The sequence below is a fragment of the Etheostoma cragini genome, chromosome 19, assembly GCF_013103735.1.
Source record: "Etheostoma cragini isolate CJK2018 chromosome 19, CSU_Ecrag_1.0, whole genome shotgun sequence".
NCBI classification, from domain to species: Eukaryota; Metazoa; Chordata; class Actinopteri; order Perciformes; family Percidae; genus Etheostoma; species Etheostoma cragini.
In genome coordinates this window covers 16,612,538-16,628,219 of record NC_048425.1, presented here as the reverse complement: position 1 = coordinate 16,628,219, position 15,682 = coordinate 16,612,538, and the positions used below count along the sequence as shown (strand labels likewise).

General features: G+C 39.5%; 1 protein-coding gene across 5 annotated transcripts in view; it reads left to right on the top strand.

Moving 5' to 3' along the window:
* The window catches only part of sorcs2 (sortilin-related VPS10 domain containing receptor 2), a 356,230-nt gene that overhangs the window by 289,058 nt on the left and 51,490 nt on the right, over positions 1 to 15,682 (top strand). For all 5 annotated transcript variants that reach the window (XM_034901195.1, XM_034901192.1, XM_034901194.1 and 2 more), the window contains exons 9-11: positions 2,980 to 3,159; positions 6,829 to 6,975; positions 12,024 to 12,126. In XM_034901195.1, the coding sequence (XP_034757086.1) occupies positions 2,980 to 3,159; positions 6,829 to 6,975; positions 12,024 to 12,126 (430 nt within the window). The remainder of the gene's footprint in view (positions 1 to 2,979; positions 3,160 to 6,828; positions 6,976 to 12,023; positions 12,127 to 15,682) is intronic.

Sequence of the window (15,682 nt, the reverse complement as noted above, 5' to 3'; positions counted from 1 at the left end):
TGGAAAATGGCTGCAATGAAACAAAGAGTGAAAAATTTAAAGGGGTCTGAATACTTTCCGTACCCACTGTATGTCCTCTTGCTTGGGTGAGCAGATAGGTCACACCTTGTAAAGCTTTTAGGTTGAGCAACACATAGGGGGGAGAAGAGAGGTGACCGTGGTGAGAAATTGAGAAGGAAAAGATGGATGGAGTGAGAGACGAATAGAGTAGAGGAGTTGAAAGTGTATGTGAATCAGTTAAAGATGGACTGTTTCCAGCACTATGTTGTTCCTCTGTGAATAATTGAAGGCTGTAATATGAAAAATGCAGAGGCCATCAGAGAATGCTGTTTGTCTCTGTCCTACGAGACCTGACCCGAGTTATTAACCACATACACACACACACACACACACACACACACAGCTTGTGAAATTACTGTTAATAAGTGTCCTTTTTTGCTCTGCTTTCATCCTGTATTTCTGTTAACCAAGAAACACTATACAACAACAATGTACAGTCAGCTCCAGTGAGCCACCTAGAATGTTTCATCTCAAGCGGTAGTTCTTGAAAGAGAAAGACACTCCAGTGTATAAGTATAGTGTCAAGAAGAATGTAATCAACAAAGCCAACACGCACTGATGCCATATAATGCACATCATATGCCTGTCAACTTGTTGAGAAATGCTAACGACTTAATTCACACATTAACCCTCTGCAGCAGACAATGTCATATATGACATAACATTATTTCTTGTATGTTCATATTCAATATCTCCAGATCAACATAGTTTAGTAACTTACTTTTTGGGGTTTTGAAGCCGATAGATGCGCTGGTTTAAAAAGCTCTTCTGTATGATTGGAGGCCTTGCAGACGCTTTTTAATCTAACCTGGAGCTAGTGTCTTTGTACAATAAATCCATAATTATTAATCCATAAATCATTTTAGGTTATGTACAATTTGTCTACATTGCTTTAAGCTAGCATCGATCTGATTGTTTAGCATGTGTGATTGTTGGCCTTCCAGAAGTTTTGTTATTAAGCCAGTCTTTTCAGAATGTGCACAATAGTCTCAAAAGGATAAATCCACAACTGAGCGGTTATTTATTACTCTGCATCCTTAATAGCATACAGCACATGCCAAGTCTTCAATCATCAGCAGTTTTTTTTATTGGAATCGTTGGTACCATTTGGTTTCAAATCTGATCATCGATTCCAAATTTAACATGCACAAGTTTAGGTTTCTGTAGCGGTCAGACGCTTGTTGTGTTGCATCCATGTACAGTCTGAAGTCTGGCTTCATTTTATGTTGAAAAAAATAGTGTTTCACTATTGTTATTTCTGTTATTACAAAAAGTCCTTGGTGAAGATAAAAGGTGAAAACCTGTATGGCTTTCAGTGTCAGACTGACATGCCAGGATGTCCAGGTAGTAGCAAATTACAAGTGCAAACAGTGTGTTCCAAAAAAGGAATAATGCAAAAGATTTCTCTTTGTTCACTTTTTCACAGCACTATATCAGATCATTATCAATTTTTTTTTTTAACCACTGACCAGCGATATTCCAGCTTTAACAAGAAGGCAATTTGGAAACATGCTTATGATAAATAGATAATAGCCTCAAGGGTATGTTAAGGAACACTGAAGTAATCTAGAAGCCAGGGAAGTCTTTTGGAAAGGTAAAATATCTGGACTTACTATATCAAAGACTTCTCTACAGAATTCAGTGTGAATAAAGTACAAGAGGCGTGATGAGGATTTTCATGATTATTGCGTTCTGTTAGTGTGAAAAGAAATGAGCTCAATGCTGCTAAGAGAGAATGAGCATACTTAAGATTCTATTATGTCATAGCTGATTGCCAGGGGAAATCTGGTGTTTTCAATGAAATGAGCAAGACACCTTTCTGTACCCAAGTCTTACTCATGTTGTAAGGAGAAGGTGTTAGTTTTATCTATTTAAAAAAAAAACTGGAATGAATGTATGCAAGCTTTCATTACATAATTCAGGCACTTTCTTAAAACCCCTTCTTATGTCAAAAAAGTATTAGTTTTGGCATGTGTCATGAAGAGTGAATGACCAGCTGGCCAGCCAGCAACCTGTTTTGTCAGTTTGTGGAGCTTCTCAACTCTGGAAATGCTGAAGCAAATGTATGATTTGCCATTTTTGTAAAATTGCCCATATTTTACCTACACAGTTGATTTCTCGTGTAAAAGATTCTCAGAAGTGAATTTAGTGATGAAATAGCAGACCGAAATTGTAAAATGCTTCCACTTGTCACAAAAAGCCACATTTGTCGTAAACGTTCCAGCACTTTGCATAGTTAAATACGGATACAGTAAACCAGGTAGACTGCTTTAATGCATACTGGAGATTTTTTCCAAATCAGTATGCCATCCTGGTATTGTTGGCATACACTAAATTTAGTTTTTGTTTACATTCTGAATACTATATGCTACATTTTAGCCAAATCAGTTAGTACAGTATGTGATTTTGGGTATTTAAACTAAACTAAATGTGTGCGCTTTATCTAAAATGGTGCACCTGGGTGCTAATAAAGAAATTCTAAACCAAAATATTTTTTTAGATATTTTTAAGTAACTATAAATGCAGTAAGTTAAAATGTGGTAATGACGTGAGCAAGTGTGTGCAGCTTTAAACCTTAACCATAACCAGAAATGATTAATTTAGCATCTTCTGTTGTTTCACATCACACTTTTCAACCCCATGTCCTAAAAGCTACTCTAAGTGTCTGCATTACATACCGTGCTACATATGTTACCTCTATCTTTTTACAACAAATGCTTACTTCTTCACTGGGCTATGTATGTAAACAACTGTTGGTCTGTATAGCACTCATGTTTTGTCTTTTAGTTCTCTCTGTTTTCACAATTAATATTCTTTGTTTTGTTCTTTAATTCCCGAAAGCACTGATATAGAAAATACTGAGTGTCCCTTTTGACCCTCACTTCTCCTTCTCTTTCCTCCCTTCATATTTGTCCCCAGGATGTTCAGATAGTGAGTACAGATGATAACCAGGTCTTCCTCGCACTCCAGGAGTGGTACCAGTCAGACACATTTAACCTGTACCAGTCTGACCCTCAGGGTGTCTACTACTCAATCGTCCTGGAAAATGTGCGCAGCACCAAACAGCCAGAGGAGAATGTCCTCATCGACATACTTAAGGTAAGTTGGGTTGAAGAAGTCTGGTTTAATCTAAGCACGGTCTAAATGTAAGCTTTTTACCTTGTGAAGAATATTCCTTCCACAGCCTTGGGGCAACAACTGAAAATGCTTGATCTCCCGCATTTTTTTTAGCTGTGCTCTAGGGACAACAAAGAGTAGCAGGGGCCTGTTTCACAAAACCAGGATAAGGGATTAAGCCGGGATATTCAAGTTATCCTGGATGAATGTAGCTTTGACTTGGTTGCACGAAACCAGGTTGAATTAAACCCAGCCAAGTAACCATGGAGATCCATCCAGAGCAGGCTAACCCCCAGGCTAAGATTAATCCTGCCGTCTCGTGTTAATCAACTATCTTTCTGATCCGACATAAATGTGTTCAGCAGTTATTCCGTATTCCGTTATTTTTATTAACATGCATTACTTGTCACTATTGTTGTCACAAGTTTGATTTAAACCCTACTATTGCCGCTATTTAGATGACTAGAAATGGTTGAACTGGAAACCAGATGCGGAGTGGCAATTGGGAGACTTTTCCTAGTGGGCCGGTAGTGTGTCGAGGCTGCCTGGCGTGCGGCCCCTGCCCAGTTGCCGCTGCTTGGCGTGCGGCCGCCCGTTAGTGGCCGCTGCCTGCCGGCAGACCTGTGCCTCGCATCAGTGTCCACTCTCTCTGTAAAAGTAGAGATGAGCAGTGCGGCGTCCGTGGTCTGTACGGCTTTAGGTTTATAAAGGACTCTCCGGAGATTAAGTGGGACAATGCGGCTATATTCCCAGATGATATTAATGGCAGACTGGTCAGAGACCAATACAATCATGATTTCATTTTATTGTTGCTTGCCACCGGCAAATGATCTCCATAGCAACGCCTATAAACAAAACCCATATTGGCATTAAGTCAATTAATTAATGGATTGCTTAATGGATTAATATCCATTAAGCATCCAGCTGTATGGAACCATGACAGTGGACAAAACAATTCTTTTTTGTGTAAATGTGCCAGTGTTAATCCACCTTAATCCTTTGGAAACAGCAAAAGACATTAGTACAGGTTAAACTGTACAGAAAGTAATCAACAACATACAGTAATCAGCAAGACCCCATACAGACAGCTAGAGCAAACAAATGTGTGTAATAATGTTTACTCTTTTTTGGGGGGGGGTTAAGAGAATCATGAAGAGGTCAGGGGGTGTTTGTTAAAAAAAAGGTTGAGAAACACTGCTATAGACGCATCTGCAATTGACAAGGAGGAGGGGGGGTGGGCCTCTAATCTGCCATAGTTATTTGACCTTGCCACATGCTTCAGGCATTGCCCTCCCTCCACTTTCTTCCCGTAGCCCCTTTACCCTTCTTTATTGCCAGGGGCGAATGCAGGATTTATTATCGGGGTAGCACAAGGGGCACCAATGATCAGTAAGGGGGGGGGGAGACCAAGGGGATTTAATCAGAGCAAAGCCTTGAAAATCTGCTTGGAAATATAGAATGAAGTGCAATACACAATTTATTTCTCACAGCAACAACTGCTCTACAGTAAGTTCAATATGTTTCAATTCTAAACTGGGCTTAACATTTCAAAAAGTACACAGTTGCCATACAGTGTGTGTTTAAAGTATAAAGTGGTGTGAAAAAGTGTTTGCCCCCTTCCTCATTTCCTGTTCCTTTGCATGTTTGACACACTTAAGTGTTTCGGAACATCAAACCAATTTAAACAATAGTCGAGGACAACACAAGTTACCACAAAATGCAATTTGTAAAGGAAGGTTTTTATTATTAAAGGTGAAAAAAAATCCTAACCATCATGGCCCTCTGTGAAAAAGTGATCGCCCCCCTTGTTAAAACATACTATAACTGTGGTTGTCCACACGTGAGTTCAATTTCTCTAGCCACACCCAGGCCTGATTATTGCCACACCCGTTCACAATCAAGGCATCACTTAAATAGGAGCTGCTTGACACAGTAAGGTCCACCAGAAGATCCTTAAAAGCTACACATCATGGCGAGACCCAAAGAAATTCAGGAACAATTGAGAAAGAAAGTAATTGAGATCTAACAGTCTCTAAAGGGTTATAAAGCCATTTCCAAAGCTTTGGGAATCCAGCGAACCACAGTGAGAGCCATTATCCACACATGGCGAAGACATGGAACAGTGGTGAACCTTCCCAGGAGTGGCCGGCCGCCCAAAATTACCCCAAGAGCGCAGCGACGACTCATCCAAGAGGTCACAAAAGACCCCACAACAACGTCCAAAGAACTGCAGGCCTCACTTGCCTCAGTTAAGGTCAGCGTTCATGCCTCCACCATCAGGAAAAGACTGGGCAAAAATGGCCTCCATGGCAGAGTTCCAAGGAGAAAACAGAGCAAAAAGAACATCAAAGCTCGTCTCAATTTCTCCAACACACATCTTGATGATCCCCAAGACTTTTGGGACAACATTCTATGGACCGATGAGACAAAAGTGGAAATCTTTGGAAGATGTGTGTCCAAGTATATCTGGCGTAGAAGGAACACTGCATTTCATAAAAAGAACATTATACCAACAGTAAATTATGGTGGTGGTAGTGTTATGGTCTGGGGCTGTTTTGCTGCTTCGGGACCTGGAAGACTTGCCGTGATAAAAGGAACTATGAATTCTGCTTGCTGTCTACCAAGAGATCCTGAAGGAGAATGTCCGACCTTCTGTTTGTGTACTCAAGCTGAAACGAACTTGGGTTCTGCAGCAGGACAATGATCCTAAACACACCAGCAAGTCCACCACCAAATGGCTGAAGAAAAACAAAATGAAGACTTTGGAGTGGCCTAGCCAAAGTCCTGACCTGAATCCTATTGAGATGTTGTGGTATGACCTTAAAAAGGCCGTTCATGCTTGAAAACCCTCTAATGTAACTGAATTAGGACAATTCTGCAAAGATGAGTGGGCCAAAATTCCTCCAGGACGCTGTAAAAGCCTCATTGCACGTTATCGCAAACACTTGGTTGCAGTTGTAGCTGCTAAGGGTGGCCCAACCAGTTATTAGGTTTAGGGGGCAATCACTTTTTCACACAGGGCCATGATGGTTTTGATTTTTTTTCACCTTTTAATAATAAACACCTTCATTTACAAATTGCATTTTGTGTTTACTTGTGTTGTCCTTGACTATTGTTTAAATTGGTTTGATGTTCCGAAACACTTAAGTGTGACAAACATGCAAAGGAACAGGAAGTGAGGAAGGGGGCAAACACTTTTTCACACCACTGTATATCCATTTACCAAATGGAAAGGCAGTGATTGGCAGAACAGGCAGCAAAGTGGCAGTTCTCTAAACCAATGGGAATCAAATTTGTCACTCTAGCATTCTAGCCCAATGGATTGGGGGGGCTTAACCGCATGCCATGTATAATGTACACTTTAATTACTATACAACAGATGCATAGTAGTTATGTGGAGTTCATACTATAGTGCATACTTTTGTGTGTTTTTCTTTGTATTCTACAGTTTAACTCCTATCCTACTGTATGTTGATGCCAAATAAATTACCAGGAGCCTGGATGTTATATCTTAACTCCCTATTAATTTGTATTGAGTTTGGCTTACTGCTGAATTGTCTACACGCACACACACACAAGGAGAGGAGCATAAGTTCAGATAGTTTTTTGCAAAGTTAACTCCAGCTGTTGTAAATCTACTTTGTTTACCAGGTGCGTGGAATCAGAGGAGTTTTCCTGGCCAATCAGAAGATTGATGGCAAAGTGACAACTCTCATCACCTATAACAAAGGACAAAACTGGGAGCCCTTAGCCCCACCTACCACTGACATGAATGGCAAGCCAATCAGCTGCAAAGCGGTAAGTTCACCGCTCAAAGTTACTTTTCTTTTTTCAAATCTTCCGTAAATTCCGGACCATAAGCTGCTACTTTTTTTCCCACACTTTGAACACTGTGGCCTGTACTACGGTGCGACCTATGCATGTTTGTTTTTTTCATGCCGCCAAAAACATTTTGCCTCATAACAGTCCAAGAAAATTGATGAGTAGTTTACAGAGGTCCAATGAAGGCTAAAGCAATCGCCACTGAAATGAAAATCAAAGATTTTACAGTTGGGCCAGCCTTGGTGTTTTAGATTTATGAGACGAAAAGGCCTGTCCATTAGGGCACGCACAACTCTGTGTCAGCAGCTCCCTCCCGACTACGAGGGAAAAACTTGCTAACTTCCGCACATTCAAACAAAGGGGGAAAACAAGGGGCCATGAGAGAACGCATTTTACTTGTGTTCTGAGCTGTACAGCATCCAGACTAAAGCTTCCACCGATGGTGATTTTTAAGCGGCTGACAATGCCAAAGGATAAATTCCCAAAAGACATCATGGTGAAAGTCAATAAGAAGGGTTGAATGATGGAGAGCCTGATGAAGGATTGGTTGAGAGAATGCCTTGTAATGCCCACAGTGCCCTGCTATGCCATGAACTACTACAAACTACTTCTACAAACTACTATTTTTTCTATTTTTGTTATTTCCGCTCTTCATTCTAAACCCCAACCGGCCCGTCAGACACCGCCTACCAAGAGCCTGGGTCTGTCCGAGGTTTCTGCCTAAAAGGAAGTTTTTCCTCGCCACTGTTGCTTGCTCTGGAGGAAACTACTAGAACTGTTGGGTCCTTGTAATATCTGGAGTATGGTCTAGACCTCTTTCTGTGTCTCGAGATAACTTTTGTTATGAATGGATACTATAAATAAAATTGAATTGAATTAAGAGAGTGCTACGCCAAGCAACCAGGGGGATTTTTTCACATGATGCTGAGGCTGTTAAATTTGAACACTGAAGAAGAGAACTTTAATGGTTTAAGTGCACAGGAGGAAGATGAAGAAGACAATCAATGACTTTTCCTAGTAGGCTGCAGTATATACCGGTACAGTGGGGTTCGAAAGTTTGGGTAACACACAAATTATGTTGCATGTGCTTTTTTACTGAACAATGCACAAACAACATTCCAATATCTCCTAACAACTGCTAAAAATATGAACAGTGGGGCTTGAAAGTTTGAGCACCCCAGGTAATTTTTTTTATTAATTTGCATAAAGAAGCCAAGAAAAGATGAACAAAATCTCCAAAAGGCATCAGATGACAGATTAGACATTCGTATAATATGTCACAAAAAGTTAGATTTTATTTTCTTCATTTCGAAATAACAGAAAACAAAAAGATGGCATCTGCAAAAGTTTTGAAATCCTGCAGAGTTTATAGCATGCACCACTCCCTTTGGAAAGCAGAGACCTGACAGCGTCATGGATTGTTCTCAGTCATCTTCTAAAAAAGCCAGGTGATGTCAATCTTAAGGTTTTAAATGCCCAGAGTCATCTGACATGGCCCCAACAATCAGCACCATGGCTTCTTCTAAGCAGTTGTCTAGGAAACTGAAAATAGTTCACGCTCACAAAGCAGGAGAAGTTCAAGTTATTTGTCTCCAAGGGGCGATTCATAGGAGAAGGCTATAAGAAGATAGCAAAGCGTTTGCAGATGCCAATATCCTCTGTTCGGAATGTAATTAAGAAATGGCAGTCATCAGGAACAGTGGAAGTTAAAGCAAGATCTGGAAGACCAAGAAAAATATCAGAAAAGAACAGCTCACAGGATTGTGAAAAACGCAAGTCAAAACCTACGTTTGACTGCACGATCCATCCAGAAAGACTTGGCAGACAATGGAGTTGTGGTACAACATTCCACTATGAAGAAGTACTTGTACAAATATGGTCTTCATGGAAGAGTCATCAGAAGAAAACCTCTTCTACGTCCTCACCACAAAAATCAGCGTTTGAAGTTTGCAAATGAACATATAGACAAGCCTGATTCATTGTTGGATCAAGTTCTGTGGACCAGTGAGGTTAAAATAGAACTTTTTGGCCGGAATGAGCAAAGGTAGGTTTGGAGAAGAAAGGGCACAGAATGTAATGAAAAGAACCTCTGTCCAACTGTTAAGCCTGGGGTTGTCAATCAGCATTTGGGGTTGTATTGCAGCCAGTGGCACAGGTGACATTTCACGAGTTTTTTTGCGGACGACATTTTTGAGTTTTTCTATTATTTTAAAAGTGTAAATGATGGAAATAAAATCTACATTTTTGTGACATATTATACAAATGTATAATCTGTCATTTGATGCCTTATGGAGATTTTTTTCCGTCTTTTCTTGGCTTCTTTATGCACACTAATACAATTTTTTTACCTGGGGTGCTCGAACTTTCAAGCCCCACTGTTCATATTTTTTAGCAGTTGTTAGGAGATATTGGAATGTTGTTTGTACATTGTTCAGTAAAAAAGCATATGCAACATAATTTGTGTGTTACCGATACGTACGTATATTTAAAAGTAGTCGTGTTACAGGCACTGTTAAAAAAAAGCCTTTGCAATATGTAGTTGTTTATGTTATCATTCAGATTAAATTAAATTAAAAAAACCTCACATGTAATATCTTTCTGTTCAAATTTCTCAAATTACATCGTGGGACACCTGCGGCTTCAAATTAGGTACAAGCACAAAATTGCTTTTCTTTACAAAATTAGAGCGTGCAGCTTTTAATCAGGTGCGCTCTGTAATCCGTAATTTACCTGAGATAAAATAAGGAATGGCTTTAGCTTGATGGACTGCCATGCAAGCAAAAATTAAATCTTTAAAATAATTTAAAAATGTTATTTAAAGTAAACGTGAGTAGAATTTCTGTGTGATTAAACATAACGTTTGACATTTTGGGAAATACCCTTTTGGTCTTTCTGAGAATACATACACCCCCTGTAAAATGCAAACTCAACTTGCCATATTTCACATTGTACAAATTGGATGTAATCTGTTGGTTAGCTTTAGAGGTGCTGGCAATAGGATTTTGTTACCTTTTGCTAGAACCAGGTTAGCAGTTTCTTTTTACTAAGCTGAGCTAACTAGCTGCTGCCTGAAGCCACATTATTATCGGACAGATATGAGAATAGTATCAATTTTCTAATGTAGCTTTTGGCAATAAAGCAAGTGTATTTGCCAAAATTTGTTGTTTTGTTTATTTGGGTTGAGGATATAGGCCTGCATCTATTTCATTTCTGTCGTTAATTGTCTGGGTAGGAACATAATATTAATACCAGTCATACAATTGGCTTGCCTTGTTCAACTCTGACATGCTGTAGTCTGGATTAACGGAAGTACGGTACATTTCTAGGATAAAGCCTGACATCCGATGGTTGCCCCTCTGCTTTTGCTCTTGTTGAGGAGAGGGGAGCTAGACAAAGCCGGAAACTAAATGTGAACTATCAAAAAAAACTTGCAGCTGAATGTCTCTATATTTCAATTATGGGAGATTTAGATTAGTGAGACTAAAATGTTAACATCAAAATAAGGAAGTTTAGTTCACAGTAACTGTAAGGTCAATAAATGTGATGGGAGGGAATATCAAGCCCTGGGCACAACACGCAGTAATCCTCTGCCACGCAAAACTCACCTTCTACTGCAGAGAGGGACAGAAACAGCCATGCCATGCTGAGGGAATAACTACCTGTGTCTACCTTCACATCCACCTCAGAGTAGATCACAAGTTTCCTTTGCCTGTGATCTGGTTGATGCTCTGGGTTGAATGGAAGATATAGCAACTAGGGCCTTCAGGTGACACTGCTGTTGTTTGTCTGATTCTGGATTAATAGTTTGCTTTATTCATTGTTTGCCATTAACGTGTGAATTCTGTTAGTTTTTATTCATGCCTTTATTTCATTTATTTATGCTTTTTCTAATTTAGTAGTTTATATTCTTAGGTAAATGAATCCCTCATTTCAAAAGTAAAACAGTCTGGAGGGAAAAGGTTAAATAAAAGTATGTTCTTCTTGTCTATAAACATTCCACTTGAACCTAAGATGATTTTGATGCACCTGTATCCAACAAATCTTAATCTGAAACCCGAGAATATAAATCTATTGGTTTTACCATACTACAGGCAAAAAGGACTATAGATCCCATCAGGAAGAAAATGGAGGCAACTACAATGTGCACAATGCATGTCCAGGGAATTACTGACATATATATTGAGAGGCAAATTGTGGTAGTATATCAATTAATTTCTTTGCAGCAAAGACATAAAATCAGCTGTTCTGTATTGAATTGGTGCCCTAAATGTATTCTTTTTTCAAAACAACTTACGCTGATAACCAACAAAGAGTGCAGGCATTCTATGATAAAGTAAATATATGTCAATTAATTAAGCTCCATTGGCACAAAGGGTCTCAATAAAATGTCTATAGAAGGGACATTGGGAGATGACTTTAATTGGACTTGAATTGGTTGCTGCAAAAAGGATCTTGTGGCTCAAACGTACTTTAGACCAAACATATTTACTTATTGTCCTTTAATAACAAGTGTCATTGCGACAATGGTTCTCTGATAAATTATTAGAAACAAATGTCCTTACGGATCAATACAAAATTATCAGCATCCTTCAGTGTAATTGTAATTTTTTTGTGACAAAAATGTTCTGGACTTTGTAGAATGGACTGTCTCCAGCTCAGCCTATTGAGAATAAACCAACAAGATTTAGAGCAGCTCTGTTTCTGACAGAAGTCCAATCTCATGTTCTCATTTCAAATGAATTAGCTTCCATTAAAGATCTTTTCCCAAGTTTATTGTGATTAGGATCAATGACTCCCAATGCTGAGCTGTATTTGCAGCAGGATTATAAGATATCTGTGTGGTAAGACTCATTGTGAGTGAGTGTCTTCGGTAAACCCACCATTTCACTGAAGTGATATTATTTTCTTGTATTAAATGCCATTGTTACAAATCCACTGTAGAGCAATCAATTAGAGGGTGGAACAGCGGAGAATGATACTTTTATCCACAAATGAAAATGTCTCTATTTGTTTGCGTTCTGCAGCCGCACTGTCACCTCCATCTCCACCTACGCTGGGCAGACAACCCCTATGTGTCCGGGACTGTTCACACCAAAGACTCTGCTCCAGGTCTCATCATGGGTGCTGGTGAGTCTCCAGAGCAAAAATAACTTACTCCGGGGGTAACTCGATTCACCTAGACAGCACATACATATAACTTTAGTCTTATCCAAAGGACTTCACTCTTTCATGTTACTAGATATAACTATGATAACCAGAACTACGACGGCACTGACATTAGTCCAAAATACACGAAATTTCCTCCCGTCTTACAATAGATGTCCTTTGGAAATAACAACTGATTAAATTATTAGCTCTCGTTATAACACATTTTATTAAAAATGTTCTCAACTGTTTGTTTCTCTATGCTTCCTTACGGTTGAGGGTAGATTACCTCGAGCCCCTGTCTGTGCCCATAGGTATTATTCTGCCCCGTTGACTATTAAACCTTATTATTCAGGTGTGCAGGAGGCCGCCGCTCTCTGTTCGGTCTTCGGCGGTCTGCAGGAACATCAGTCTTTTTGTTCTAACATGGAGAGCTTGTTTCTGGTGCTGATTCTGCTACTTTTGAACAGTGTCCTTTACTGCTGATGGTATCAAGACATCGAAAGTGGTGGTCAGATCACTTTTAAACATCAGACTGGCAGGAGATCTTTTTTGTTGCATGTGGACTGTTGCAGGAGTTTAGCAGAAATGTGTGCAGTCTCTGATGCAGTGTTCCTTTTTCCTTGTGATGTTTTCAACTCATTTCATTGTCTTGGCAAACCTTTCTGCAAAGCCATTTGTTGCAGGATGGTATGGAGCTGAATTAATGTATTGCACTCCTCCTCTTGACTTCTCTATTGTCTTCTCTGTGGTGGTTGACCTCATGATAGCACACGATGCCACGGCTCTTGTGTAAATTCCCAGGGATGAAGAGGAGCTATTGGTGGATTGTTTCAAACCTTGTGACAATACAAACAACTTTAGCCATCTCTATAATCTCTTTGTTCACACCCAAGGATTCCATAGACCCCTTAAATTTTTTTTTCCATCCAGACGCTATATTCTTCAAGTCTCTGAAGAGTTGCATCCAAGTTGTGCACCTGCTCTTCATCATCTGCTCCATCTCACAGGAAATCATCTAGGTAGCACCACACTCCCTTCATCCTGCTTAGGATTTGATCCATAGCTTGTTGGAACAGTGCCGGAGCTGATCTGATCTGTCTTTTATACAGGTAACAACTTCAAATAGGTGCAGACAATACAGGTAATTAGTGGAGAACAGGAGGGCTTCTTAAAGAAAAACTAACAGGTCTGTGATAGCCGGAATTCTTACTGGTTGGTAGGTGATGAAATACTTATGTCATAAATAAAATGTAAACAAATAAAATACAAATTAATTATTTAAAATACAATACATACAATTTTTTTTTAGATTCTGTCTCTCACGGTTGAAGTGTACCTGTGATTAATAAAAAAATTGCAGACCTCTACATGCTTTGTATGTAGGAAAACCTGCAAAATCGGCAGTGTATCAAATACTTGTTCTTCCCACTCATCAACATAAACATTTAGTATCACTGTGCTAGTTTTTTCTGGGTTGAAGTCTGCTAGATTGTCCTCAGCACACCTCCTGAGCTCTTAGGTAGTACAACATGGTGATGATGTTACACCAAATAAGAGAACACAGAATGACAATTCTGTGATCCCTCATCTTTGGTCGGAGGTCCCCCCTTGTGGCCATCACAGATATTGCAGCAATTTGCGAGCTTCAGCTGGAACTTGATGAAACATGCTTTCAATATCAGATATGAAAGCAACTGGTTCCTGTCTAAACCTCAGGAGCACACATATGATGTAACTTGTGAGGTCTGGTGCCTGTATGAACTGTGAGTTCAAGGACATTCCTTGAAATTAGGCTGCATAAGCAGACACAACTCTTATCTTGTTAGTTTTTTGGGGTTGTAGTCCCCATGGTGCTGGAAGCACCATGTTATGCAACAGTTTCTGTTGATGCATTCCATTGGAAGAATTTCTGTTTAACCGTTCTGTAGCATTTCCTCCATAAACTTGACATAGTCCTGATGTTAGTATAGTTGTGAAACCAATAAGGGGGGCTCCTTTGTATTTCAGGACTCTCAAGAGACAAATTGGGACTGATGTATTCTACACGAAAATTGGTAAAGACCCCACGCTGAGTTTCCAAAAGAAGAGTGTGTATGTAATGTTTACAGTACATGTAATATATTAACTGTAATGAATCAGAAAATTACTCCAATGTGTCATCAGATAATGAGGAAACTTTTAAAGTTGAAATACTATTTTTTTCTGACATCAATGCTAATGCTAGAATTTTGTCCTATTGAAATATCTGTTCTGTGACAGAATTTTTGTTGGTGTTTTGACCTGTGTGTAATTATCAGTTTGATAGACAGGCCTGGTTGCCAGATATACCTGTAAAATGTAAACAAAGCATGCTACAGCAGTAACGTGAAAGCATGAAAGCAGCAACCAAACAAACAGGATCAACAGAGATACAGTGGAACGTAAAAAACGGCATGTTTCAAACCGTTGCATGAACAGTGACTTAACATACCCCGGGTAAATATTGGAGATGGATTTGAAAGATGGAAACAGCTTAGAGCCCAAAAGGACGGCAAGTTGGCTACATGATTTCCTTCCTTCAGGTGAGCATTATCTTCAGGCTAATTTATCAAGGCTACAGTGGATGGGCATTTTATGTCACTCACAGAATTATACAGCTAGAGTACCTGAGTTGGTTTCTTGCAAAAGCAATTGAGACACAGCCAGTAAAGGGATCCTGACTGGTCCTGGCTACAGGGAGGCTGTAAATTGGGAAGAGAGGACCGTGAGTTTGCAGTGTGTTTTTCGATTGTTGCCATAATTCTAGATACAGTGAGGGAAATAAGAATTTGAACACCCTGCTATTTTGCAAGTTCTCCAACTTAGAAATCATCGAGGGGTCTGAAATTGTCATCGTAGATGCATGTCCACTGTGAGAGACATAATCTAAAAAAAAAAAATCCAGAAATCGCAATGTATGATTTTTTAACTAATTATTTGTATGATACAGCTGCAAATAAGTATTTGAACACCTGAGAAAATCAGTGGTAATATTTGGTACATTAGCCTTTGTTTGCAATTACAGAGGTCAAACGTTTCCTGTAGTTTTACACCAGGTTTGCACACACTGCAGAAGGGATTTTGACCCACTCCTCCACACAGATCTTCTCAAGATCAGTCAGGTTTCTGGGCTGTCGCTGAGAAACATGGAGTTTGAGCTACCGCCAAAGTAGATGCTATGTGAGACAAGCATCTAGCAACATTGTTGATGATTGTTGCTTGCTTGTTGTGGACCTGGCAACCTCTGCAAACTTTGAGTCGGGGGGGGGGACACACATCTCTCCAGTATTTTGTACTTTAATATTATATATATTTTAAACCCTAGCTGTCAGTATTACATATTGCACCTTTAAGAGCAAATCGTCAAACCACCTAATGAATTCCTTAAAAACATAGCTGAATTTGTGCCAACACTGAACTACTTTAAATTTGAAAAGGCTTACCATCTCCAGGTTAGTGGTTGTGCAAAAGGAAGTACGATAGCTCCAAATTATGCAAATCCATATGTGGGTAATTT